General features: G+C 45.3%; 1 protein-coding gene across 38 annotated transcripts in view; it reads left to right on the top strand.

The window, feature by feature from the left end:
• Nucleotides 1–24,938, top strand: part of PRKN (parkin RBR E3 ubiquitin protein ligase) — a 1,227,412-nt gene that overhangs the window by 813,944 nt on the left and 388,530 nt on the right. Inside the window, exon 10 of one of the 38 annotated variants that reach the window (XM_086318624.1) lies at nucleotides 522–24,348. The exons of the other annotated variants lie outside the window; for them this stretch is intronic. Coding sequence (XP_086174750.1) covers nucleotides 522–919 — 398 coding nt within the window. The 3' untranslated portion in view covers nucleotides 920–24,348. Of the gene's footprint in view, nucleotides 1–521; nucleotides 24,349–24,938 lie in introns of those variants that run through there. 38 annotated transcript variants of the gene reach the window in all.

The raw sequence follows: 24,938 nt of genomic DNA, 5'->3' as shown, positions 1-24,938 counted from the left end.
GGGACTCTCAAGAGCCCTCTCCAACACCGCAGTTCGAAAGCATCAGCTCTTCAGCGCTCAGCCTTCTTTATGCCCCACCTCTCGCGTCCGTGTGTGGCCACTGGAAGAACCGTGGTTTTGACTAGACAGACCTCTGCCGGCAAAGTGAGGTCTCTGCTTCTGAAGGCGCTGTCTAGGCTTATCATAGCTTTCCTTCCAAGAATCTTGGCAGGTTCTTAGTGAACGCAGGTTTCTCTGTGTGCATTCCAGCCCCAGAATGCCTTTCCTTTGGCAGGTCAGGGACCTTAGGATGAAGACCTCTGGTCCCTCTCAGAAGAGGGAAGTGATCCTGATTCTCAGCTTGTGGCCAGACAACGGGCTCTGGTTCAGCCTTGCTGTCAAGTACAGACAGGGAGAATTTACAAAATGCCTGCCCTCAGCACAATCGTATTATGATCCTAATTGAATACATACCAGGCTGCAGCAATCATGCTTTATGTCTAATTGACTGGAAAATAACCCTCACTTGTTCTTACCATCAGGCTTATACAGAGACAGCAGACGTCAGCTCATCCCTGAGCCCACCTGCAATCTTCCCTGGCCAGCCCCCTCCCAGGATCTTCCCCTCTTACCTGGAAAGTCCACGACATTGCAGAATCTGTCTCCATATCACACTTTTGAGTGGAGTATTCCCTGTATGCTATTTTCACTGCAGTCTGGATTACTAAAGTCAAGATTTGCCCTTCCAAGATCTAAACCTGTGTTTCTCCCATGGTTTGTCTCTGTTTTCATCTTACTGGCAATTCTGCTCTTAGACTCTTGCCTTATTTGTCCCATATTTCTATATCCATGTATGTATACAATGGATATTTGTTTTTGGTGTTTTTATTGGCATGATTTGTGGAAAGGAAAGGTAGATTGCTCTTACGTTAGGATTTAAGTCTACTACTTCAAAACTAAGGCCTTGAAAGAGGATATCTAGTCAATTTATCAAAACGTAAAACTTTGAGTAAACAATTTTTATGATCTTCAAGAGGGAACTTTATTTTTTCCCCTTTCAAAATCCAAGGTGCCTTTATTTTGCAAAAATTAAAAAAAAATTGACAAGCTGATCGTAAATTTCGCCTGATAAAACAAATAATCCAGAATATCTGAAACACACTTGAAAATGAAGAAAAAAGTTAGAGGACTTGAAGATTCTAACTTCAAAACTTAATACCAGCTATGGTGATCTAGCCAATATCGTAGTCGCATAAACACAGACATATAGATCAGCGGAACAAAACTGAGAGCTCAAAAACAAATCCTGCTATTGGTGTTCAATAATTGGTGTAAATAATTGGTAAATTGGTGTTCAACAGGGGTGCTTTTGGGTTCCCCTGTTAGGAAATACTTCCAGCCTTGCTCAAAACTGTGTATTTTTCCAGGACCCTGGGAAGCCCACCTCCTCCATGAAGTCTGTCCTGACTTCAGATGAAGTCCGCAATGAGGGTGCCCTCTCTCAACCTCAATCCTACACAATCATTTCATTGCTTTGTGTCTCCCAGATCAAATGATCAGTTCATTTCAGGGAAGAATCAGGGCTCATGTAACTTCCATATTATGAATAATACATTTTTCTTGGTTCTCTATGCTTTCAAATTGGAGCTCAGCACTAAAAATCTGAGCTCTGGAGTCAGAGTAGCTACGTTCCGACACTCCTGTGTCCAGATATCGTGCAACTACCGTTCCCCTGCTGCGTGAAACTAGGCACCCTCCTCAGCCATCCTGGGCCTCAACTGTCTCACCTGTCAAGTGGGCACAATACTCACATCTACTGTTGCAGCTCATAGAGACAGGATGAGTGCTCAGAGGGGTGCCTGGCACCTGGCACACGGTGAGCTCTTACCAACTGGGGGCTCCTGCTGCCTTCACCACTGTCCTTGCAATCGGAAGGGTGATTTCAAATGCCGTTGGCTTGGCTTTTGTTAAAACCTGAGCTAGAATCACCAGTGGAAGGTACATTTTTTCAGACTCATATTTCATTTAGTCACTTGACAAACTTTATGAAACCTGCCCACATGGCATTTTTGAAGCTGGGATGGCATGAGGATGGTGATGGGAAGGCCAGGGACTTTGGAGACAGAAATACCAGGAATAAACACTGTTTGGGGGATCTTTCTTCTTTGTGGCCTGGCCAGGTAAATCATCCTCTTGGTCATCTTTCCTCATGTCAGGAATCTTAATCTTATTCCTAATTCATTAATGTATTCCCATGGTGTTGGAGAAGACTCTTGAGAGTCCCTTGGACTGCAAGGAGATCCAACCAGTCCATTCTGAAGGAGATCAGCCCTGGGATTTCTTTGGAGGGAATGATGCTGAAGCTGAAACTCCAGTACTTTGGCCACCTCATACAAAGAGTTGACTCACTGGAAAAGACTGATGCTGGGAGGGATTGGGAGCAGGAGGAGAAGGGGACGCCAGAGGATGAGATGGCTGGATGGCATCACTGACTCGATGGACGTGAGTCTGGGTGAACTCCGGGAGTTGGTGATGGACAGGGAGGCCTGGCGTGCTGCGATTCATGGGGTCGCAAAGAGTCGGACACGACTGAGCAACTGATCTGATCTGAATGAAAGTTAGAAGTAAGGTATGCAGAGCTAGAAATAGCTACTTAATAAGTGGTAGTTTTTTCATTGTAGAAATGGGCCCCGTTGCTTCTCTGTCCCGTATCTAATATTACCTCTCACTTACTGTTTTGTTTGTTTTTTTTTTTTTTCAATTTTTGTGATAATTTGGATTGTGGTTCAATCCAGAGCAAGCATTTTTTTTTAACCCACCATTCCTATCCTTGCCCTTGGTATGGTTATTTGGAAACTTTAGCATGGAGATCTGAAAGTTTTGGATACAAAATGATTTGTGAGTATCACAGTTTCAGGCTTATTACACCCAATTTGTTAAAAAAAATAAAAAAGATAATAAATAATAGAATAAAATTAGCCAAATTATCAAGTGGTTTTAAAATAAATTTTTTAAAAGCTCATGCTGCTGCTGCTGCTGCTGCTGCTGCTGCTAAGTCGCTTGAGTCGTATCCGACTCTGTGCGACCCCAGAGACGGCAGCCCACCAGGCTCCCCCATCCCTGGGATTCTCCAGGCAAGAACACTGGAGTGGGTTGCCATTTCCTTCTCCAAAGCATGAAAGTGAAAAGTGAGAGTGAAGTTGCTCAGTCGTGTCCGACCCTCAGTGACCCCATGGACTGCAGCCTTCCAGGCTCCTCCGTCCATGGGATTTTCCAGGCTGAAAAATGTCCTGGAGTAGGGTGCCATTGCCTGCTCCGTAAAAGGCTCATACCTACATACAAATCAACGAAACCCATCATGTAGTGTCTTCCTATGAACTGTGAACCAGAAGCTACCTGAACCGGAGGAGATGTGCTGGAGAGAGCAAGCAGGCTTCCCAGGGCCCCTCCGTGTTCTCTACTCTTAGAGGCCTCCGAGGTCATGAGCGAACCAGAGGGCTCTGAAGAACTGTTTGGTGACCGCTTGTTGAGAGCAGAGAGACCGCAGTAAGAAAGGTGCACATGCCAGTGTGGTATTCCTTTCCTGTGGTCACAGCTGAGGCAGGAAGTTTGTTTCTGACCAAACTCCTCAGTGGTAGAATCGCTGCCAGGATTGTACTCTGTTCCGAATAACATTGTTGGTTACACTCACACGTGCACGTAAGCCAAGTTGAAGAACAACATGGTTTACCTCGAAAGGAAAAAAAAGTAGACAGTGAAGAGACAGGACTGCCGTGTGTGAGCCTGTCTTCCGCGTGGTGCAGTGTCCCCACCAGGCTCTGTGCCACAGTCGTCGCTTCGTCCAGCAAATGCTGCCCGTGCGCCCAGAGGCACCGAGAAACGGGGACGTCTCAGAAGCAGAACTGATTTTAAACCCCAGACTCTCCTCTCACAACCCCCGTGACCTTAAGAAGGTGGGCCTGGTCGTCAGACAGAAGAGCTGAGATCTTCCCCCCACGTCTGCACCCTCTGTCTCTTCCTCTCTACAAAACGCCATGGAGAACTTTGTCTCTGCAGGCAGGGGCGAGAAGGAAGTGGGCCGACCTGTGAGGGCGCCTCGCAGAGCTCCAGAGACCACCTTGCTTTACCGCTTGGAGTTCTCATTTTTATCATCAGAAAAGTGAAGAGAGTGGGTCACAAGCGGATAACCAGGGGCCCTGGGAGCTAGAAACTCTCCTTGAACCTGTGAGGACTTTGCTGAGGGACATCTCCACTTCTTGCTTCCAAGGTCTTGGGGGCAGTTAAAGGGCACACATGGAGATTGCTGAAATAATTTTTTAAACACAGCTCATCCAGAACACTACAGAAGGTGAAACGGGAATTATCTAGGGACGTGTGTGTGCTGAGTCACTTCAGTCGTGTCCTACTCTTTGCGGCAATACGGACTGTAGCCTGCCAGGCTCCTGTGTCTGTGGGATTCTCCAGGTAAGGACACTGGAGCAGATTGCCATGCCCTCCTCTGAGGGATCTTCCTGAACCAGGGATCGAGCCTGAGTCTCTTACATCTCCTGCCTTGGCAGGTGGGTTCTTTACCCCTAGTGGCACCTGGAAAGCCCCTGTTTAGGGGAGAGTTCTTATTAACTCGGAATGGTGTAAGCCCTGTTCTTCCCAAGTCAAAGAGGTCAAATTAAATCCCCCTGTGTGCGCCACAGCAAGAGCTCCCAGAGCATGCTCCCCATCTCGGTGGTTCTGACAGCTCCGGCTGCGAGCTTCCAGCTCGGTGCCGATGTGGAACGAGCAGCACTCCCCGGTGGGGGTCTTGCTGTCTCTGAGGTGAAGAGCCCAGGACAGTAGCTCTGGAAAGACAGGAGCCCCTGGCAGTAATGTGCCGGCCACACGGACTCTGCCTTCATGCTTTCATCCCTGCTGGCATGTCCCCCTGAGACTCCACCTTCAGCCTTTGGGGCACCTCCCTTCAGTCTGCTTACTGCGTCTCTGAGATTTTTCATTGCAAACGTCTTGTTACCTCTGGAGATGGTTTCTGTTCCCAGACTTCACTTGTAAAGGTTTTTAATCAGGTCCTCAGAGAAACAATTAGATGTCATGACCACCGGATAAATCCCTTGAATTACCCTTACATGCATACAGGCCTTTGGAGAAATTGTCTAATGATTTGACAGATGCTTTTAAGCTTCTCGGAGTAGACAGTCTTCGGAGTGATCTCAGGATGATGTCAGAAGTCAGGAATCAAGCATAGACCCTGGGGAATTGGCTAAATTAAGAGTGAAAATACATGTCTGTAGACCCATGAGCAAATGTACCTGGGTAGATTCTGGACTTACAGGGTAGTCATCAGCTGTGTGTAAATTTATCCAATTATTCTGAAGCTAGGCTTATCTGTATTTTAGAGCCCCTGAACTATCAACTCAGTTGAGATAGTGAGGTAATTTTTTTTTTTTTTTGCACATGTAAGCTTTACCTTTTTCCCAGAGATCAGAATGCAGTCTGTCTTGTCTGTTTCTTGATCATACAGGACTGTCAGCTGTTTTATTGATAGGCTTTCCTCTTCCGTTTCATCGAAAGTTATTGCACTGACTGATAAATTCTTCTTTAATGATCAGCAGGTCAGAGGTCTTGAGGTGATCCTCTGCGTGTATTCCTCTGGGAAGCTCAGGCCCTCTGACTGTTCCCCTCTGCGTTTCATCCTCTGGGAGGCTCAGGCCCTCTGACTGTTCCCCTCTGCGTTTCGTCCTCTGGGAGGCTCAGGCCCTCTGACTGTTCCCCTCTGCGTTTCGTCCTCTGGGAGGCTCAGGCCCTCTGACTGTTCCCCTCTGCGTTTCGTCCTCTGGGAGGCTCAGGCCCTCTGACTGTTCCCCTCTGCGTTTCGTCCTCTGGGAGGCTCAGGCCCTCTGACTGTTCCCCTCTGCGTTTCGTCCTCTGGGAGGCTCAGGCCCTCTGACTGTTCCCCTCTGCGTTTCGTCCTCTGGGAGGCTCAGGCCCTCTGACTGTTCCCCTCTGCGTTTCGTCCTCTGGGAGGCTCAGGCCCTCTGACTGTTCCCCTCTGCGTTTCGTCCTCTGGGAGGCTCAGGCCCTCTGACTGTTCCCCTCTGCGTTTCGTCCTCTGGGAGGCTCAGGCCCTCTGACTGTTCCCCTCTGCGTTTCGTCCTCTGGGAGGCTCAGGCCCTCTGACTGTTCCCCTCTGCGTTTCGTCCTCTGGGAGGCTCAGGCCCTCTGACTGTTCCCCTCTGCGTTTCGTCCTCTGGGAGGCTCAGGCCCTCTGTTCCCCTCTGCGTTTCGTCCTCTGGGAGGCTCAGGCCCTCTGACTGTTCCCCTCTGCGTTTCGTCCTCTGGGAGGCTCAGGCCCTCTGACTGTTCCCCTCTGCGTTTCGTCCTCTGGGAGGCTCAGGCCCTCTGTTCCCCACGCTGTCTCACAATAAAGTTGCTTGCTTGAGTGTCAGTCATTTGTTACAGCCGTAAAGCCTGACCTTGATTCACCTACCACATCCAGTTTCTAACGTGTCCATTGATACTATGAACAGCCTGTTCAGAAGCCCCACTGGAGAACCTGGGGCTGATCCAGGCCCTCTGCAGGAATGGCAGCTGGCTGGGAAGTCCTCTGTCTGGACCCAGTGATCAGAGAGACTTTCCGGGATAAACCACCAGAGAAGGCGCTAGGAAGCCTTCAGATCAAAGGAGACTGAGTTTGGGCAGGTACCGGTGATGAGCCGTGTGCACAGGGGAAGGAGAAGGGCCTCACCTGAAAAGTCAGAGCTGACACAGAGCAGAACCACCAGCAGCACGAGCGCCCTGCAGCGCAAGGAGCAGAGAGCAGGAGAATAGTCCCAGCTCTGGGCCCCACAGGACAACCCTGGGCATCCAGGTGCCACCTTTCATATTTCAAAAGGGCTTAAAGGAAAGTGTGAGTCTTCCCTGGTGGCTCAGACAGTAAAGAATCTGCCTGAAATGCAGGAGACGCATGGGGTTGAGAAGATCCCCTGGAAAAGGGAATGGCAACCCACTCCAGTATTCTTTCCATGAGAATTCCATGGACAGAGGAGGCTGATTGGCTACAGTTCATGGGGTTGCAAAGAGTTGGACACGACTGAGCAGCTAACGCTTTCAGACCTTCACTTTCTAAAGGAAAGTACAATTTCCTTTGAGAAGCCTGCACAGTTTAACTGAAATGTCAAGTTGCTTTGGGCAGAAATTGCATCAACTCAGTCTGATAATAGTGATTAACTCAGGCTGACCTGAATCCTCATTAACAGTAACATGTGTCTTTGACTTAGAAAATGAGAGGAAGAAAGGAAAAAAGAAGAGGGAAAGAGAGCTAGAGAAAAGTACTTATTGTTTCTTTGGCAGACAAACATCTTTCAAACACAGTAGTTTGCAAAACGGTGGAAGGGAATGTTGATTTTGAAAGGACTTGAAGAAACAGGTGTAGACTTTATCCCAGGCTAGTTTAATTACAGAACAGCTATTGCGTGCATGCATGCGAAGTCATTTTAGTCGTGTCTTTGCGACCCTCACGGACTGTAGCCCGACAGGCTCCTCTGTCCATGGGATTCTCCAGGCAAGAGTACTGGAGTGGGGTGCCATTTCCTTCTCCAGGGAATCCTGACCCAGGGATCAAATCCTTGCCTCTTACATCTCCTGCATTGGCAGGTGGGCTCTTTACCACTAGCGCCAGCTGGGAAGCCATAGAACAGCCATTATGCCTCTTTAATTTTTGTGATTCAAATAAAAGCTGTAAACTTTACAAATAAAAGAAACTTAAAATAATAAGGTAACTCGTTTATTGACAACTGAAGAAATCCAGACACGGTGAGGTCAGATGAGTTCATTCACCAGAGGTCCTGGGCCACCAAGGTCACCTGATTTCCAGCAGACACTTTACCTCAACCCAGACCTTCTCAGCGACAGTTATACACCAACTTCCTACAGTTTTCCTTACATGTTTCTTCTTTGTTAGTACTTAGTCAACTTCCGTCTTTAATAGTCAACTTACTAGATTCTCCTTCTAGATACTTGACAAGGTTGACCGTAGACATTTTCAACCTGTGACATATTTATGTGGATGAGCACCCAGATTTTTTTATTAATTAATTTATTTTAATTGGAGGCTAACTACTTTACGATATTGTGGTGGTTTTGCCATACATTGACATGAATCTGCCACGGGTGTACATGTATTCCCCATCCTGAACCCCCTTCCCACCTCCCTCCCCATCCCAACCCTCAGGGGTCATCCCAGTGCACCAGCCCTGAGCACCCTGTCTCATGCATCGAACCTGGTCTGGCGATTCGTTTCACATATGATAATTTACATGTTTCAATGCCATTCTCCCAAATCATCCCACCCTCGCCCTCTCCCAGAGTCCAAAAGACTGTTCTATACATCTGTGTCTCTTGCTGTCTTGCATACAGGGTCATCTCTACCATCTTTCTAAATTCCACATATATGCATTAGTATACTGTATTGGTGTTTTTCATTCTGGCTTACTTCACTCTGTATAACAGGTTCCAGTTTCATCCACCTCATTAGAACTGATTCAAATATATTCTTTTTAATGGCTGAGTAATAGCCCATTATGTTTATGTACCACAGCTTTCTTATCCATTTGTCTGCTGACGGACATCTAGGTTGCTTCCATGTCCTGACTATTATAAACAGGAACACCCAGATTTATACTTTGGATCCAGATGAGTGGCTGCAGACACAGCCAGCCAGCCCGCCCACCAGGACAGCTCGTCTGCAGGACGAAGGAGGGTGTGGGCTCCAGAAACAGGAAGCACGCGTCCAACGGAAGCTGCGTCCAGTGTGGTGCCAGGCGTGGCCTCTGTGACTGGCAGCCTCACACCAGCTCTCCGTCAACCCTGCTTGGCGCTGGTCCGCTTTCCCCCGAGCCTCAGTACGTGTGACAGCTGGTGGGCCCATCCCATGTGGTCCTCATGCGTTCATCTTTCAGGGACCGGTTCCCCTTCTCCATGTTAGATTAGAGACAGTAACGCCATGTCCTTCTCTTCCCTTCAATGTTAGGTCTGTGTCAGGGAATTTTCAGGTTTGCAAAAGCTAAGTAAATCTCTCTCCAATAAGATAAAGGTCATAAAATGTGAATTAAGAATATGGAGCGTGGAAAGGCAGTTTGCAAAGATGAAGCAGGCATGGCTGGTTCTTCTTAGCAGCGAGTATTATAATCATCTATTTGCTTGAGTACACCTCAAAATTTTCCCAAAATTAAATTCCTGAGAAAGACACACCTGCTTGGTAATGGGTTATTCCATCTTTTTTGGGTGAAGCTTTAATGTTACTTTTCAAAGAAAGATTTAAAGCTTTCTTTCCTATTCTTTATATAATAAAACCTAAAGGGAGGGGATCAGCTGCATTTTAAGAAAAATCTGCTTTCTAATCTCACTTTTGAACTCACTTTTGAACAGGAGTCAAATCTCGCATCTGCTATTTCTGATGTTGAAGTCTTATCAAAGAAGGCAGGCCAGATTTAGGTAGGAGGACTTGTTCAATGTATTTTTTTCAAAAAAATAATTTATTTTAGAGGCATGTGAATATGGTCTATCCAAAGTATAAAAATAAGTTAATGGATTACAGCATTTAGTATGTGATATGTCAGATGTAACAAGCAGTGTTCTTAGATGATACAGAGCAGCGGTCCCCAACTCCTGGGCCGTGGACCATTACTGGTCTGTGGCCTGTTAGGAACCGGGCTACAGAGCGGGAGGTGAGTGGCGAGCGAAGCTTCATCTGCATCTACGGTCGCTCTCCATCACTCGCATCACCACATCATCACGACGCAGCGATTTACAATAAAAATAAAGTGCACAAGAAGTGTAACGTGCTTGAATCATCCCGAAACCACCTCCGGCCCCTGCAGTCTGTGCACGAACTGTCTTCCACAAAACCGTCCCTGGTGGCCGAAAGGCTGGGGACCCCTGGTGTGGAGTGTTCTGACCCTTTCTTCTAGCATGACCTTATGTATGACGAGCTAGAACTCACACCTGCCCTGAACAGTTATCCTTTTCTTTGCGGGGCGGGGGGTCGCAGAGGGAGGGTGCATTCTCTCCTAGAGCTCTGTGGTTTTCTGCCATGTTTGTGGAATACTCTAATATTGTAACAGTTAAGGGTTTGGGTTCTGGATTGTCTTGGTTTACAGCCCAAGGCTGTGTAATGTTGCTAGGCTTCACTTTCCACATCTCTGAAATGGCAATAATAACAGAGCTTACCTCCCAGAGTCAGTATAAGGTTTTACTGAGTTAATGTATTTAAAGCATATATCTACATTTTCTGGTGCAATGTCAGAGCTCAAAAACATGATCAAATATTCTTATCATTCCTTTTGTATTCTTCTCTATCCATATTTTAACTCCTTTCTTAAATTAAGGCTTCTTGAAGTCTTGGATATTCCTAAGAAGTGGAGTGAGTCATGTCCAACTCTTTGCAACCCCAACAACTGTAGCCTACCAGGCTACTCCATCCATGGGATTTTCCACGCAGGAGTACTGGAGTGGGTTGCCATTGCCTTCTCCATATATATATTCCTAAATAGCTTTCAAATCTTTTCTCTCCTCTCATCCTCAGCCTGTGCTCTTCATTTATTCAGATATTGCCCCTGATCGGGACCCAGCCTTCCCAAGGGCACCCCCTGCCCTAGTCACTCTATCCTAGTCCCCTCTTAAGGTCCCTTGTTCTGGTCAAGTAATCCCCTAGTGAAAGTCACTCTGTGGCTTTGCCTGGCCTTCATGGCAAAGTCCTTATTTCTTTCCTGGGCCCACCTGACCCTCACAATCAGCCTCTCTCCTCCCCACTGAGCTTGAACTTGGGCCTCTCACTCCACACCGTGCCTCTCTCACCTCCCTTCTCTGTCTTCTGTCTGCGGATTCCCTCTGAGTCTCCCTTCACTAGGCTCCTTCCTCCATGAGAGGTCCACTGAGCTATGTCCAGGCAGCTTTTTAATGCTGACTCACACACACACCTGAGCTCCTACTCACAACCAAGCTTTATGAAACGGATGTTGAGGATGCAGGCAATAGAAAGCCTCAGATAAACAGAGAGGCCACATCCTGTAGATCCCGGGTTCTATTAGCTACAGGTAAGAAAGACTCTGATGCTGGGAAAGACAGAGGGCAAGAGGAGAAGGGAGTGACAGAGGATGAGATGGTTGGGTGGCATCACTGACTCAGCGGACATGAGTTTGAGCAAACTCTGGGAGATAGTGAGGGCAGGGAAGCCTGGCGTGCTACAGTTCATGGGTTTACAAAGAGTTGGACACAACTGAGCGACTGAACAACAGTCTTTACCCAGGGATATCTTGCTAAGGGTATTACAGAAAAAAGACTTCTTTCTCCTAGCAACTCCAGTTGACAAGGAGATTAGACCACATGCCAGCCCCATGGGATAACTTGGAAAAGGGAGTGGGTCAAAGCAGCCTGCTTTAACCCCTTCCTCTCAGAAGCACACTGTCACAGAATTCACATCACAGGGCAACCAGTTAGCCACCAGCACCTAAAGCCCCACCTTACTTGCCCTGCGTCCGTTCTCTCTCCTAATCTCTGCTGGACTTCCTAGCTGGCTCAGTGCTAAAGAATTCGCCTGCAATAAAAGAGACACAGGCAGGAGACTCAGGTTCTATCCCTGGGGCGGGAAGATCCCCTGGAGAAGGAAATTGCCAGGAAAATCCCATGGACAGAGGAGCCTGGCAGATTACAGTCCATGAGGAGGGCAGAAGAGTTGGGTGTGACTTAGCGACTAAACAACAACAGCAATCTTCGTTGCTGCTCAGAAAGGTAGATAGTCTGAATTCAACACATAAAGGTGCAAAAAGAGGCATTCGCCAAGATTATAAGCTACAAACAGGAGTGGCCAGATATCAGCAGAAGTCTCTACGATTCAACACCCCTTTCCCTCTGGTAATCCTTCATTTGAGTATCAGTGTTGGCATCGGACTGAGTTCTCTGACCAGCAGGATTCTGTCTTCCTCTGTGTGTGCCGCACACATTTCCCACACATTAGACCTCAGGAAATAGTGAATGAATGAATCAGTGAATGAATGAATCGAGTGAGTGAAAAATGGTGAACAGATGCATCGTTTTATTCCCATCACCCCAGGGAAGGATGTGTTATCTCACATTTCTAAAGCAGATGGTCAAGAAATATTTATTGAGCCAGAATTTTTTTTTTGCAAAAGGAAAAATTTTTTAAAGAGGAGGTACATGATAGATTTTTATTATCTCACTTTTCCGAAGTTATTTTTAAATTCCTTTTGTTTAATTTTTTAATTCATTTTTAAATATTTTTGAGAATTACAATTATCTTTTAATTCTTTAAAAAAATTTTTTTGCAAATTTATTTTTGATTGAAGGATAATAGCTTTCCAATGTGGTGTTGGTTTCTGCCATACACCAAGGTGAATCACCATAAGTCTACATAAGTCCCTTCCCTTTTGACTTCCCCCCCACCCCCTACCCCATCCCAGCCCTCTAGGTTGGCACAGAGCCCCAGGTTGAGCTCAGTGCCCACACAGCAGCTTCCGGCTAGCTGTCTGTTTCCACATGGTGCTTGTATATGTCAACGCTACTCTCTCAGTTCATCCCATGCTCTCCTTCCCAGGCTGTGTCCAAGTCTGTTCTCTATATTTGCATCTCTTCCTGCCCTGCAAATAGATTCATGGGTACCATTTTTTTCTAGCTAGATACACATGCATTATAGTTATTTTTACGGAGCATGAGAGCCAATGACACACGGTAACAAGAAAGCCACGGCTGGCATTGGATGGTGAGTCTCCGGGTGATTCGTGAGTACTTTTTGTTTATCTGTTTCCCAAAATTACATTGCATGGTACAAGGAAAAATATTTTTTTTCTAAGAAAAGTCTGTTTGCAAGCTTGGGTTTACTTAAAACGACTGCTCTAAAAGGAAAATAATCTTGGTGTTATCAATGTTCAGACATCACCATGTTCTATGCATCATTGGGACAGAGGCAAGTAGGGAAGACTTTTGTGACGGTTTAGTGAAACTGTGAAATGTGTTTATTTCCATCGATAGTGTAAGTAGTGTGATTACTTTAGCCATTCAAGTCCGTCTCATCATTTCATCATTTGCTTGGAAGGTGTAATCAGTTCTCTGTGATTTATGAACCATCAGGTGAAAGAACCCACTGTTGGAAAACTTCAACATTAAAATCTCTATGCCAAGAACTTTTCCCTAAATTTGCCTGAATTCCTGGAGAAATTAGTCATTTGTAAGTCTTGCTGCCTAGCAAATTACCATAAATTTAGTGGCTTACATCATGCATTTTTTTTTTCCGGAAGCTAGAGTTAAGATTTATTTAATTCTGTCCGTCTACTGTGTGAATTTTATGATTGTGCTAAATAACGCCTCGCATGAGACCTACTCTCAGCAAACTGTTGCCTGTGTGACAGTGTTGGCAACTGTCAGCACAAGTTGTACAGCAGAGTTCTAGAACTTTTCCATCTTGCCTGATGAAAACTCTGTACCCTTTGAATAGTAAGGTCCCATGTCACCCTTCCCAAGCCCCACCAACCACCATTCTGTTCTCTCTCTCTCTCTCTCTCTGACTTCCCTAGTTATTGCATATTACTGGACTCATGCAGAATTTGTCTTTTTGAGATTGGCTTGTGCCACTCAGCATCATGTCCTCAAGGTCACTCCATGCTGTGCATCGTGTCAGGGGGTTCCTGTTTATGGCCGAATAGTACTTCCTTGTGTGTGTGCTGCTGCTGCTAAGTCGCTTCAGTAGTGTCTGACTCTGTGTGACCCCATAGACGGCAGCCCACCAGGCTCCCCCGTCCCTGGGATTCTCCAGGCAAGAACATTGGAGTGGGTTGCCATATCCTTCTCCAATGCATGAAAGTGAAAAGTGAAAGTGAAGTGCCCAGTCGTGTCAGACTTTTAGCAGCCCCATGGACTGCAGCCTACCAGGCTCCTCCATCCATGGGATTTTCCAGGCAAGAGTACTGGAGTGGGGTGCCATTGCCTTCTCCGTTACTCATTCACTCATCCATGAACATTTAGCTTGTCTCCACTGTTTGGCTATTGTGATAACCCAGAGGAAATGAAGTCAGTTCAACCATATTGCCAAGGATGGGACATTTTCTGTTTTGGGGATAACGCTTTGTTTCAATTAAGCAAAGTGAATTACCTTTAGAACTAAATTCTGGACAATTATATCAAGTTGTAGGAACAAACATCAGGCTGGAAGTTGAGGGATTTTTTTTAACTTCTGGGAGGTTTAGTAGTTACTCCCAAAGTTTACTGCCTGTAATATTCTGGTTTATTATCCCCCCAGAATGTATATGCAGTAGCCTTTCATGTCTGAAAATTATTCTGCTTGAGTGTTACTGTGCAACACGCCTGGTGCAGCAGAACTATAAAATTAGAATTCATAAGCCACAGCCATTGTAACCGTAAAAAAATAAAATTTTAAACCTATAAAAGAATTTATGAAATTATTTTACTTATCTTTTTACGTTTGTTTTTGGATTTTTCCATGTAAGGAGAGTCTTTAGACTTTCCCACTAGTTTTAAGACATAAAAATTCATATTGCCCTAAATCAAATTAAATTTGGACACATTTTCTTATATACCTAGTAGAAGTATAGAGTAAATTTGATATCTTTCTGTTTAATATCTTTAATAGTGAGTCATATATTCAGTGGCTTATATTCATTGTCTTATTATCAAGTTGATAGAAGTCCATCTGTTTGATCCATAAGCATCATTTTCTCAAGTAGAAGGGCAGCATTAACTGGGATGTTGCTGTGGCCTGATCATTGGGCTGTTGCTTCATAGTGGGGGACATAAAGGTGACATCAGAGATCACTGTTTGTCCTCCAGAAAATCCACATGAGGCTAATTAGATCTGCACAGCACTCCAGGTGAGGGCAGGACCACACGTTGATTTTATAGGAGATCATGCATGAGGAGGTCCAGACAGCACAGACCACACTGGACACGTGACTGAGACTCAAATAACCCCGTGATACTCATACATCTTTGAATGTAGTGGATGCTCCTAATGAAATACGTGCCTTTCTCCCAGATCATCATAGTTACTCACATAAGATATGCATATACATTTGACATCTGTCTCTTCACAGTACACTCTACGCTCAGTCTCTCTTCCATGCTAAGTTTAGCTCCTTGCTTATTCATATTCAGTACTTTTGTTTAATTGGTCCTCCTGTCCAATTGCACTTCTTTGTCTTCGACAATCTTTGTTTATCTTTGGAAGAGTCTAATTTCTGATGGAAAGCCCATTCTGTTCATCCTATAATTTGTCATTTGCATTTCTTCAGTTCAGAGTTCTTTATATGGATCAGCCACATCTGGATTTCCTAAAGCCTTTAAATCTTTTATTAGATAAAACACTCAAAATGCACACAGTGTGCGCAGCACAAGGAAGTATATGCTCAAAACGAATGCATTGATTTTGAAATATGCCTATGCCGAGGCTTGACTTCAAAATAAGTGAATTCGCTTAGTATTACATGGATAAAATCTTAGCTTAATTTCAGGGAAACAGTACATGTTTAGAAATGCCTGCAGTTATTATAAACAGTCACGAAGATTTCAAAGTAGCAAAACAGATACCAACCATGTGGTAGGTCTTGCCAATAGTTCACATCCTTGTTTTCCAATTTTATCCAACAAACGGGTTTTGTCCAAGCCCAAACTATGGGTGTGCCCATTGTCTGCGTATTATTCTTATCACCCTGGGCACACCTCCAGTTTGCAACTTCCCTCACAAGAAAACATGCCAGATGCAACCGCCCGAGAGTGGCATGTTTATGAGTTTCACCTGGTGCATACTCTACTGTACTTTTTTAACTTGCAAATTTTAGTACCTTATTGTTAATTATAAGCTCATTTTGGCATTTATCACATCTGAGTTGGACAAATCAGAGATTCAGGTTAAGGAAGCACTGCACTGAGTTTTTTAATTGAATTAAATGAAATAAGGAATGAAAAATGCTCTCAAGATGTAAGGTGGTCTACCGATATAAAATTTCAGTATAGGTCTTAAATTGGTTATTTTTCTACCTGGAGACATTTATCCAACCTAGAATAACCAAACATAATAATGGTTTTGCTTAAAAATACAACTTATCAGGCTATTACTTTACCCAAATAGAATAAATCTTTCTCTTCTTTAATTATTAAGAGAGAAGAATTATATCCGTAAAATTTCATTAAAAGTCAGTATTTTTCTTTAATTGTTTTAATCCTTCTTCTTCTGGTTAGTCGCTCAGTTATGTCCGACTCTTTGCAACCCCATGGACTGTAACCTGCCAGGCACCCCTGTCCATGGGATTTCCCGGGCAAGAATGCTGGAGTGGATTGTCACTTCCCTCTCCAGGTGATCTTCCCAACCCAGGGATCTAAACCACATCTCTTGCATCTCCTGCATTGGCAGATGGAGTCTTTACTACTAACCATGACGGTTACATGTAAAGCTTTGTTTTCCACTTGGCATTGCCTTGTAGTACTATCCAGGTGGCTGAGTCCGAGCATACAGAAGAGTACAGAAGTCTCCATGAACAATTATCACGCCTTCCTAATTAAAGATCAGTGATACAGTTTCTCAGATTCTTGATCGATTGAGTTGAATTTGAGAATTACAATAGCCAGGTAAATCGTATTTCATGGGAAGAGTTGGACAGAGGAAAAGTAATTGTCCTGTGTTAATTAACTCCTGTTTATCTCTGTCATCCTCACAGTTTTTGAGTAATAGAATTATCTCAGAGGCTTTAGGTGTACTTCTAGGTAAACAGCTGTATGTCTGAGTTTGACTTCTTATTGGCATAATGCAGAATTCCATGGTCATTCTTCCTGCAGGAGAAGGGCCAATGAAGAGAGGAGGTGTGTGAAGTGGGCAGGAAAGTACATCTTTTACTGAACACAATGCTTTCCTGCTGTTGGGTTTCTGCCTGCCTTGGCCTGATGTCCTGTGAAGAGTAGTATAGCTGGGATCACCTCCGGTTGTTTTACCTCTTTCTTCAGAAACGTGTGTATTGTCATCCGATGGTGCAAAGTCTGACCTCTCCCCTTACTCATGAGGGCATTTCTTGGTTCAAATGCCTCCTCTCAAATTAATGCTCCACCAGGAGATAAGCAAATGCACACTTGAAAAAAGTCTCTTTTTCCCCCCCATTTCTTTGTTTTTAGCCATGAGCATCTATTACTCTGTTGATAGTTTAAATAATATTTAGAATATTTGTCTCAGAAACCTGTACAGAAAACTTGTGTTCTGGTTGTCCAGACTTACACTTTGTTTTTGGTCAGGTGGGGAGAGATGAGAAAGATTTCCTTCAGCTTATCCTCAGCAGGGAAGGAACTGGTCTGGCTGGAGCCCCTGAAATGGAGATGCAAGTTTCACTAAAGAAAGAGCAGCTATCATTGGTCCCAAACCGGGAATCACAAATTTTCTGTGATTAAAATTTCTCTTTCTCTTACATTTTGATGGGGGTGAAAACCACTCTCCTAGCTCCACCTGCTGAGACCTAAGAGAAGTTTAAACACATGTACATTTTCCAAATTGCCAAAAGCTCTCCCAGCATGTTCAAAGTAACTGAATGGACATGCAGCCTCAGGCTTTAACAATGAGACAAAGGCCTTATCTCTTTTAAAAACTGTTATTGATTTCTTTGGCTGCCCTGGGTCTTCACTGCTCTGTGCGCACTTGGTGTGGCTGAGGTGAGTGGCAGCTGCTCTCTGGAGGCGGCGCGTGGGCTTCTCATTGTGGTGGCTTCTCTAGTTGCGGAGCAAAAGCTCTAGAGCACGTGGGCTTAGTTGCCCCGCAGCCTGTGGAGGCTTCCTGGACCGGGAGCCGCACCTGTGCCCCTGCATTGTTGGTGGCTTCTTAACCACTGGACCACCAGGGAAGCAGCAAAAATGAATGGTGATGGGCGTCTTCCTCTAGAATACCCGAGTCTCCAGTTCTCAATTTATTTAATCACTTAAAAAAGATCTAAGTTTCACAAAATAATATGTGCCGGGTCATTTTTTGGAGTTGCAGCGATTCTTTTCCCCCATTAAGATCTCTTACTATGCAGAGAAGAGCACTGCATTATGTATTAATACATAACAATCCGTAAACCCAATCTTAGAGCAAGAAAAGCCGAACATTCTGGGTCTTCGTAAGTTACAGAGCACCCGCCAATCTTTTGGGAAGCCACTGGCTTCCTTTATCTGCCACGACGTCTGTTAGGGCTGAAGGCCAGTGCAGTGACCCGTGTTCCAACGCCTGTGTTTCAAAGTGTGAAAGACAGAGAAGGTCATAAAGGGACTTCAGCCTCTCCTTCTCTTTGAAAGACATCCATCCACGCAGCATCTTCACTGAGGGAATCTTTAAAAGGCCCTAAGATGAGGGACCCGAGTAACAGAGCTAAGATTCTCTCTATAATCAGTTAGATTGTGTTTATTGATCGGTAATTAAGTGGTTGCATATCTTCTTCATTGGGGTGCTTCCAGATTATCCTAGATATCTGAAAGCAATCCCTTCTCCCGCAGGCAACCTAGTCCCTGTTATTTATGAGAGGGATCGCCCAGTGACTATGGTCGCTCTTCCCAAGGGGACAGAGGTCAAGGGCTTCACCACCTATGTACAGGAATCACTGCCCCCCATCTCTTTCCTCCATGGAGAAGGCAAGCCTCAGGGTAACAGCAGGGAACCAAAGCATCCACACGGCAGGGAGAGGACTCCTGAGGTGGGGGACTGTCCGCTGGTCCTGCCTTTCTTCAGGACCAGAGAATAGGGCCCCCGTTGTGGGGAGGTTGCAACTAACTGGTGGCTGCGTGAGCTTTGTGACCCCAGAGCCGTCTGTGGCCTCCTCTCTGCTCCTTCTCGTGCTGCCCGGGTCCATGGAAAGATCACTGAGCGTCACTCAAAATCAGGCTCACTCACGGGACTCAGGTGAGGAGGAGAATGAGGAAGGCAGGACTAGCCCGTCTACGATTTAGCAACAACATACCCAGGACCAAAGAAGCCAGCTCTTCAGACGTGGTTTCCAGTTCTCACTAGTTTGGAGGAGCTGAACGAGGATCTAGAACTGAAAGAGCTTCACTTAACTGAAAAGAAATATAAGCCCGGCTTTGTTTTCATAGTTTCAGATAAATGAGTTGTGGTTCCTGATTGGAGAGCTAGCTGAAATATTATGCTTCCATCTACCTCTTTTCCCTTCTGTGTTTCTATTTTATTGCTATCATCTTTATTTTAATGTCTTATATCAAATTTCTCTGCCACAATTTTTCAATTCAATGGGATATGGTCATTTTGAAAGTGTGACTGATCTAGGTCTATTGAAAAGAAGGGTCGTTTGGCTTAACTGATTATTTGTGAATGGTGATTTTAGTATCTATCTGAAAAGCTGTATTGGAATGATGCTCTCAGAGAGACACTCTTGGATTCAAGGTCAAGATGGCCAGCGGGCTCAGTCCTTCACTAGGAGAAGGAACAGGAAGGGGCATTCACATGTAGTAAGCACCTGCTGTGTGGCAGATAACTTGTTAGGTGCTTTCACACGAGTTACTTTGGCAGCAGACTTTTCTCCACATGCAGTGAATGAACCATCTTTATTATTATCTACATGTGTTCTTTTATTTATCTGTACCTTCCTTTGGACCGCAGACTCCTTAAAGCAAAGTTTCCAGAGATGTCCTGAATGATATAGCACATCTTTGAATCCACCTAGATGCTGTTTTCACGTAGAATAAATGTCATTTCTATTATGTGAAGTGAGCTAGATTTTATTTCAACCCCTTTCCTCAGGAACAAGTGTCTCGTAGCAGGGACCCAGATTTACAGGTTGAGAATAACGGAGGCCTCAGCCTGACTTTACACTGTCTGATTTGTGAAGCCAAAGCCCTCATCTCAGCTGCACTCAATACTACCTCCTTCTAGCATAATGGTCATTGAACATGCTGAAATAAACCTGGAGCGTATTTTATGTGAAAGGAGAGAACTCAGGGCTGCTGTTACCCTTCTGCTCTGACAGTGTGCAGTAGATCAGAACATTACGAGCAGTAGTCGAGGACTGGAGCCGAGGGATTTGTCACTGTAGATCGCAGTGGGTGCCAGGCGTGGAACTGGGATCTTTGCCAAAGTTGTCTCATATAACACTTCAACCTTGTTCAGTCACTAAGTTGTGTCTGACTCATTGCAACGCCATAGACTGCAGCACTCCAGGCTTCCCTGTTCTTCATTATCTCCCAGAGTTTGCTCAAACTCATGTCCATTGAGTCACTGATGCCATCCAACCATCTCATCCTCTGTTGTCCCCTTCTCCCACCTTCAATCTTTCCCAGCGACAGGGTCTTTTCAAATGAGTCAGCTCTTTGCATCAGGTGGCCAAAGTATTGGAGCTTCAGCTTCAGCATCAGTCCTTCCAATGAATAGCCAAAGTTGATTTCCTTTAAGATTGACTGGTTTGATCTCCTTGCTATCCAAGGGACTCTAAAGAGTCTTCTCCAACACAGCAGTTCGAAAGCATCAGTTCTTTGGCTCTCAGCCTTCTTTATGGTCCAACTCTCACATCCGCACATGACTACTGGAAAAACCATAGCTTTGACTAGATGGACCTTTGTCGGCAAAGTGATGCCCCTACTTTTTAATACACTGTCTAGGTCTGTCATAGGTTTTGTTCTAGAGAGTGTCTTTGAATTTCGTGGTTGCAGTCGCCATCCACAGTGATTTTGGAGCCCAAGAAAATAAAATCTGCCACTGTTTCCCCTTCTATTTCCCATTGAAGTGATGGGACCGGATGCCATCTTAGTGTTTTGAATGTTGAGTTTCAAGCCAGGTTTTCAATCCTGAGACAGAAGAATTCTCTCCATGGTGTGGGTGAGGAAACTAAGGGTTAGGAGAAACCAATGTTCCTAAGCCCCGGGGCTCAGACGTCCTAGCGCTGGGCTGGGCTCGACTCCCCTCTGGAGCCCCGTGGGCTCCCTGCACTGTGCTCGTGGCGACGCAGTTGCCTGCGAAACAGGTGGTGAGTACACGGTGGGCGTGGGAGCTACGAGGGGCCTTCTGGGAACACCGTTGTCGTCTGTATTATCTGTGCCTCGACAGATTAAGGCTTTGCCCTGGCTGCCCTTTAGGAAACCATTTTTCCATCTGCCATCTGTGAACCCATTAAATATTTAGCTGATACTATCTTTGAAGGTAATTGAGTCCTTCCTTTATCGGGCACCAGCTAATGCACTTCTTACTTGTATTTGTCCTAAGCCTGCTTCCTTCAATCAATCTAGGATCTGGCGAACTAGTCTGAGGTTACAGTATCCCCCATTTTTTATTTTCAGAGACTTGGATTGCTGGATTGTTGAAATGTCTATAGTGAAAAAATGTTATCCTCGGGACATTCATTCACGATTAACCTTCATTAATAACAGTATGATTAACATAACAGGTGATGAATTCCAGTAACCTCTAGACTTCCACCTACTTAACTGGTCCCAGAATTATAAAGGAGAATTCATATTTCTGCCCTGTGTGATAGCCATGGCGGAGTAGCAAAATGTAGCATTTTAGTTCAGGCACTATGAAAGTTATTATAGCACCCAGAAACCAAATGATATTAGGTGACTAGATAAAGTAAGCCCGGCTTTGGGTGAGTAAAAATTTGAATAGAAATTGGAAATGTAACCAAGGGTGTAATTTTTCAGGTCTATAGCTCTCGCTATCATCAGAACCACCCTCCCTGGAACATAGGTGGTGCCCCAAAGGATGAATTCGTAGAAAACTCCTCAAGGAGGACCTTCTTCAAATGTAAATATGCATCTATGGCTTGTAGTATGACTATGCATATGGGCTTCCCAAGTGGTGCTAGTGGTAAATATCCCAGCTGCCGATGCAGGAGACGTAAGAGATGCAGATTCCATCCCTGGGTGGCGACATCCCCTGGGGGAGGGCATGGGAGTCCACTCCAGTGTTCTTGTCTGGAGAATCCCATGGACAGAGGAGCCTGGCAGGCTACAGTCCACGGGGCCACAAAGAGTTGGACACGACTGAAACAGTTTAGCACGGCACACACATGCATGACCATAGTCTCTCGGTATCTGTGCGTATGTATAGTTATCAATTTAGAGAGCTTCTGAGTGCGTGAAAGGTAACATCCCATATTGCTTTTTCTGCTTGTTTTTGTTTTTAACAACAGCTCTCATTTTTTAAAAACTATTGTTTAATTTTGGCTGCACTGCGTCTTTGTCGCTCTGTGCAGGCTTTCTCTAGTTGCAGCGAGGGGAGGCTGCCCTCTTCTCCGCGGCCCGTGGCCTTTTCCTTGTGCTGGCTTCTCTTGTTGTGGATCACGGGCTGTAGGGCGTGCGGGCTTCAGTAGCTGCAGCTCTCGGGTTCCAGAGTGCAAGCTCAGTAGTGGTGGCTCTCGGCGTAGTTGCCTTGTGGTGTGCGGAACCTTCCTGGACCAGGGATCAAACCTGTGTCCCCTGCATTGGCTCTCGGCGTAGTTGCCTGTGGTGTGCGGAACCTTCCTGGACCAGGGATCAAACCTGTGTCCCCTGCGTTGGCAGGCAGACTGCCAGCCCCTGGACTACCAGGGAAGTCCCCATATTGCTTTTGATTTCACATGAAAGGGAGGTACTTGTTGTGCAGCTGTTCCCTCTGTGGTCATAGCAGTAGGACCTGGCAGAGAGGCAACTGTCCCCTGAGCCCATCCTCCTTATGGGTAGTAAATGGGCACCCATAGGGCTAGACTTCCCTTCCTCCCTAGGCAAACAGTTTCACTTCCCCCCACGTCACCAAGAGAGAAATGCTGTCAACTCTGCCTCCCTACATTTTCTGCAATGCACAGTCCCAGCGCAGGGAACACAAGGTGAAGTAGACCTCGGAGCTGGGGATTTGTTGGCCAAGCCCATTTCTGCTCCCTGGTTTCCAACGTTGTGGTGGTGAGGAAGGGCAGGTCTTCGCTGAGAAGTCCGAGGGGAGCATCCACAGGAGAAAGAGGAGACCCAGCACCTCAGAGCAAGGCGGGGGTTGTGCCTGGGCCCGTGGCTGCCCTGAGTGTTTGGAGACACGTGAGTCAGCCTCCGAGGTGACCAAACGCCTTGGTGAAAAGTGGCAGACTCGGTGTCACGCAGGCCATTCATCCCATTCACATTCATGAGAAAACATATTCACCCTTCAGTCTCTCCGTCTCTGAGTCCGAACTTCACAATCCAGGGCTGCACACAGGCCATGGGTCAGTCTCCTTGCCCCCAACCGCAGCAGTACCTAGAAAGCCAATATTTTCAAGATGGTAAAGCCAGCATAAGCTGTATCTCCCCTCCCAGACAGATCCCTGGACAGACATGATGATGAAATGTCAGAATGAAAGAGACAGCCCATGGGAGCTGGCAAGGTAGGTCCATAGGTCTGGAGAGAAACCAAAGCCTAGAAAGTGAGTGCAAAAGCTCTCCTAGGACAGTCAGATTAGAGTATAGTGCCCCATGCTCCCCAGGAGACCTTATGGGGAGAAGGCACAGCCACGAATACGAAATTACAGGAGAAGAGAGAAAAAAAAAAAAAAAAACCGAGGGCCTTAAAGCTCAGTAAAGCCACTAAACCACACTAGCAATCCAGTGTGTGTGTGTGTGTTCACAAAAATGCATGCATGCACTTTGAGTGTCACCATCTGCCTGTGGGTTCAGCGCTGTGTCTGAAACCTGCTGGTTCCTCAGCAGAAGCTACTGACACAGGTAGACAATTTCCAGTTCTGGTCATTCAACGAGGGGGCCTTCACGGGCCTTATGTTGCATGTTCAGTCATTTCAGCTGTATCTGACTCTTTGTGACCCCATGGACTTAGCCCGCCAGGCTCCTTTGTCTGTGGGATTTTCCAGGCAAGAGTACTGGAGTAGGTTGCCATTTCCTTCTCTTCGGGATCTTGTCAAGACAGAACTCCAGCCCACATCTACATCTCTTGCATTGCAGGCAGATTCCTTACTGCTGAGGCATTGGGCATGGCGCCTCACAGCCCTGAAATCCTCATTCTAATTGGTAGTGGGAATAGGAGACAGATAGATAGGTTAGGGCTAAAATATGAATGTAGCACCATGCATTTAAAAATATGATGATAGAAGGACTTGTAATTGAAAGTGACCTGTTGTGTTGCTTTAATCATGTAGATACCGAATTCTCAATGCCTAAATGAGGATTGTTTATAGGAGAAAACGGGGAGCTTGGTAATGGTCATCTGAGAGACGTTTTAAGAGCTAAAAGTAGAGGAAAATCTCCCAAGGTCAGGAGAAAGGACTCATAATTTTGTAATTGAAAAACTGGAAAAATATAAGCCCAAACAGTTCCTTAAACAGGAAAAGTAGACAGCTTAATGCCTGATGGAAAGAATAGAACATCATTTTATCTAATTACCGAGAATATTTTTTTATTACCAAGTATTTTTATAAGGCATGTAATGTTCCATGTTGTCAAGGGTGTGTGGAATCAGGAAGACCACTGAGTGTATATAAACTTTATGAGGGAAAATTTGCTGATATATCAAAATCTTTAAGTGCTCATATGTTTGGATCAGAAAATATATTGTGAGAAATTCATCCTAAGAATATTTCAGACATGTAAGCAGAATTATGCCCATTTTTGTTATTAAGGCATTTTTGTAGGTGTGAAGAAGTTGAAGAGGTGTTGGACTAACGATTATGCTACTCTGTCATCATGAATATTCTGCAGCTAGTAACACCTCCTTATTTTAAATAAGTGTTTAATCATATGGAATACATTAGCTGAATTATATTGTATTGTAAAACAATATATATGTTATGAATATGGTTCTATAAAAATCTACACACAAAAATGCATTAACTATGGTATTTGTGTGCTAGTAGTAGTATGAGGGTCTATGCGTTCCTGTTTTTTCAAGTTTTCTGCATAACCAGAAGAGAGTTTTGGGGGTTTTGAGAGGGAGGGATGGATGCTAAGGGCTTATCTGGAACTAGATGGGATTC

This window comes from Bos grunniens, chromosome 9, assembly GCF_055505025.1.
Source record: "Bos grunniens cultivar Pamir isolate PY7600 chromosome 9, Bosgru_T2T1.0, whole genome shotgun sequence".
NCBI classification, from domain to species: Eukaryota; Metazoa; Chordata; class Mammalia; order Artiodactyla; family Bovidae; genus Bos; species Bos grunniens.
The sequence above is the reverse complement of the archived record's forward strand: the minus strand, read 5'-3'. Positions and strand labels throughout refer to the sequence as shown.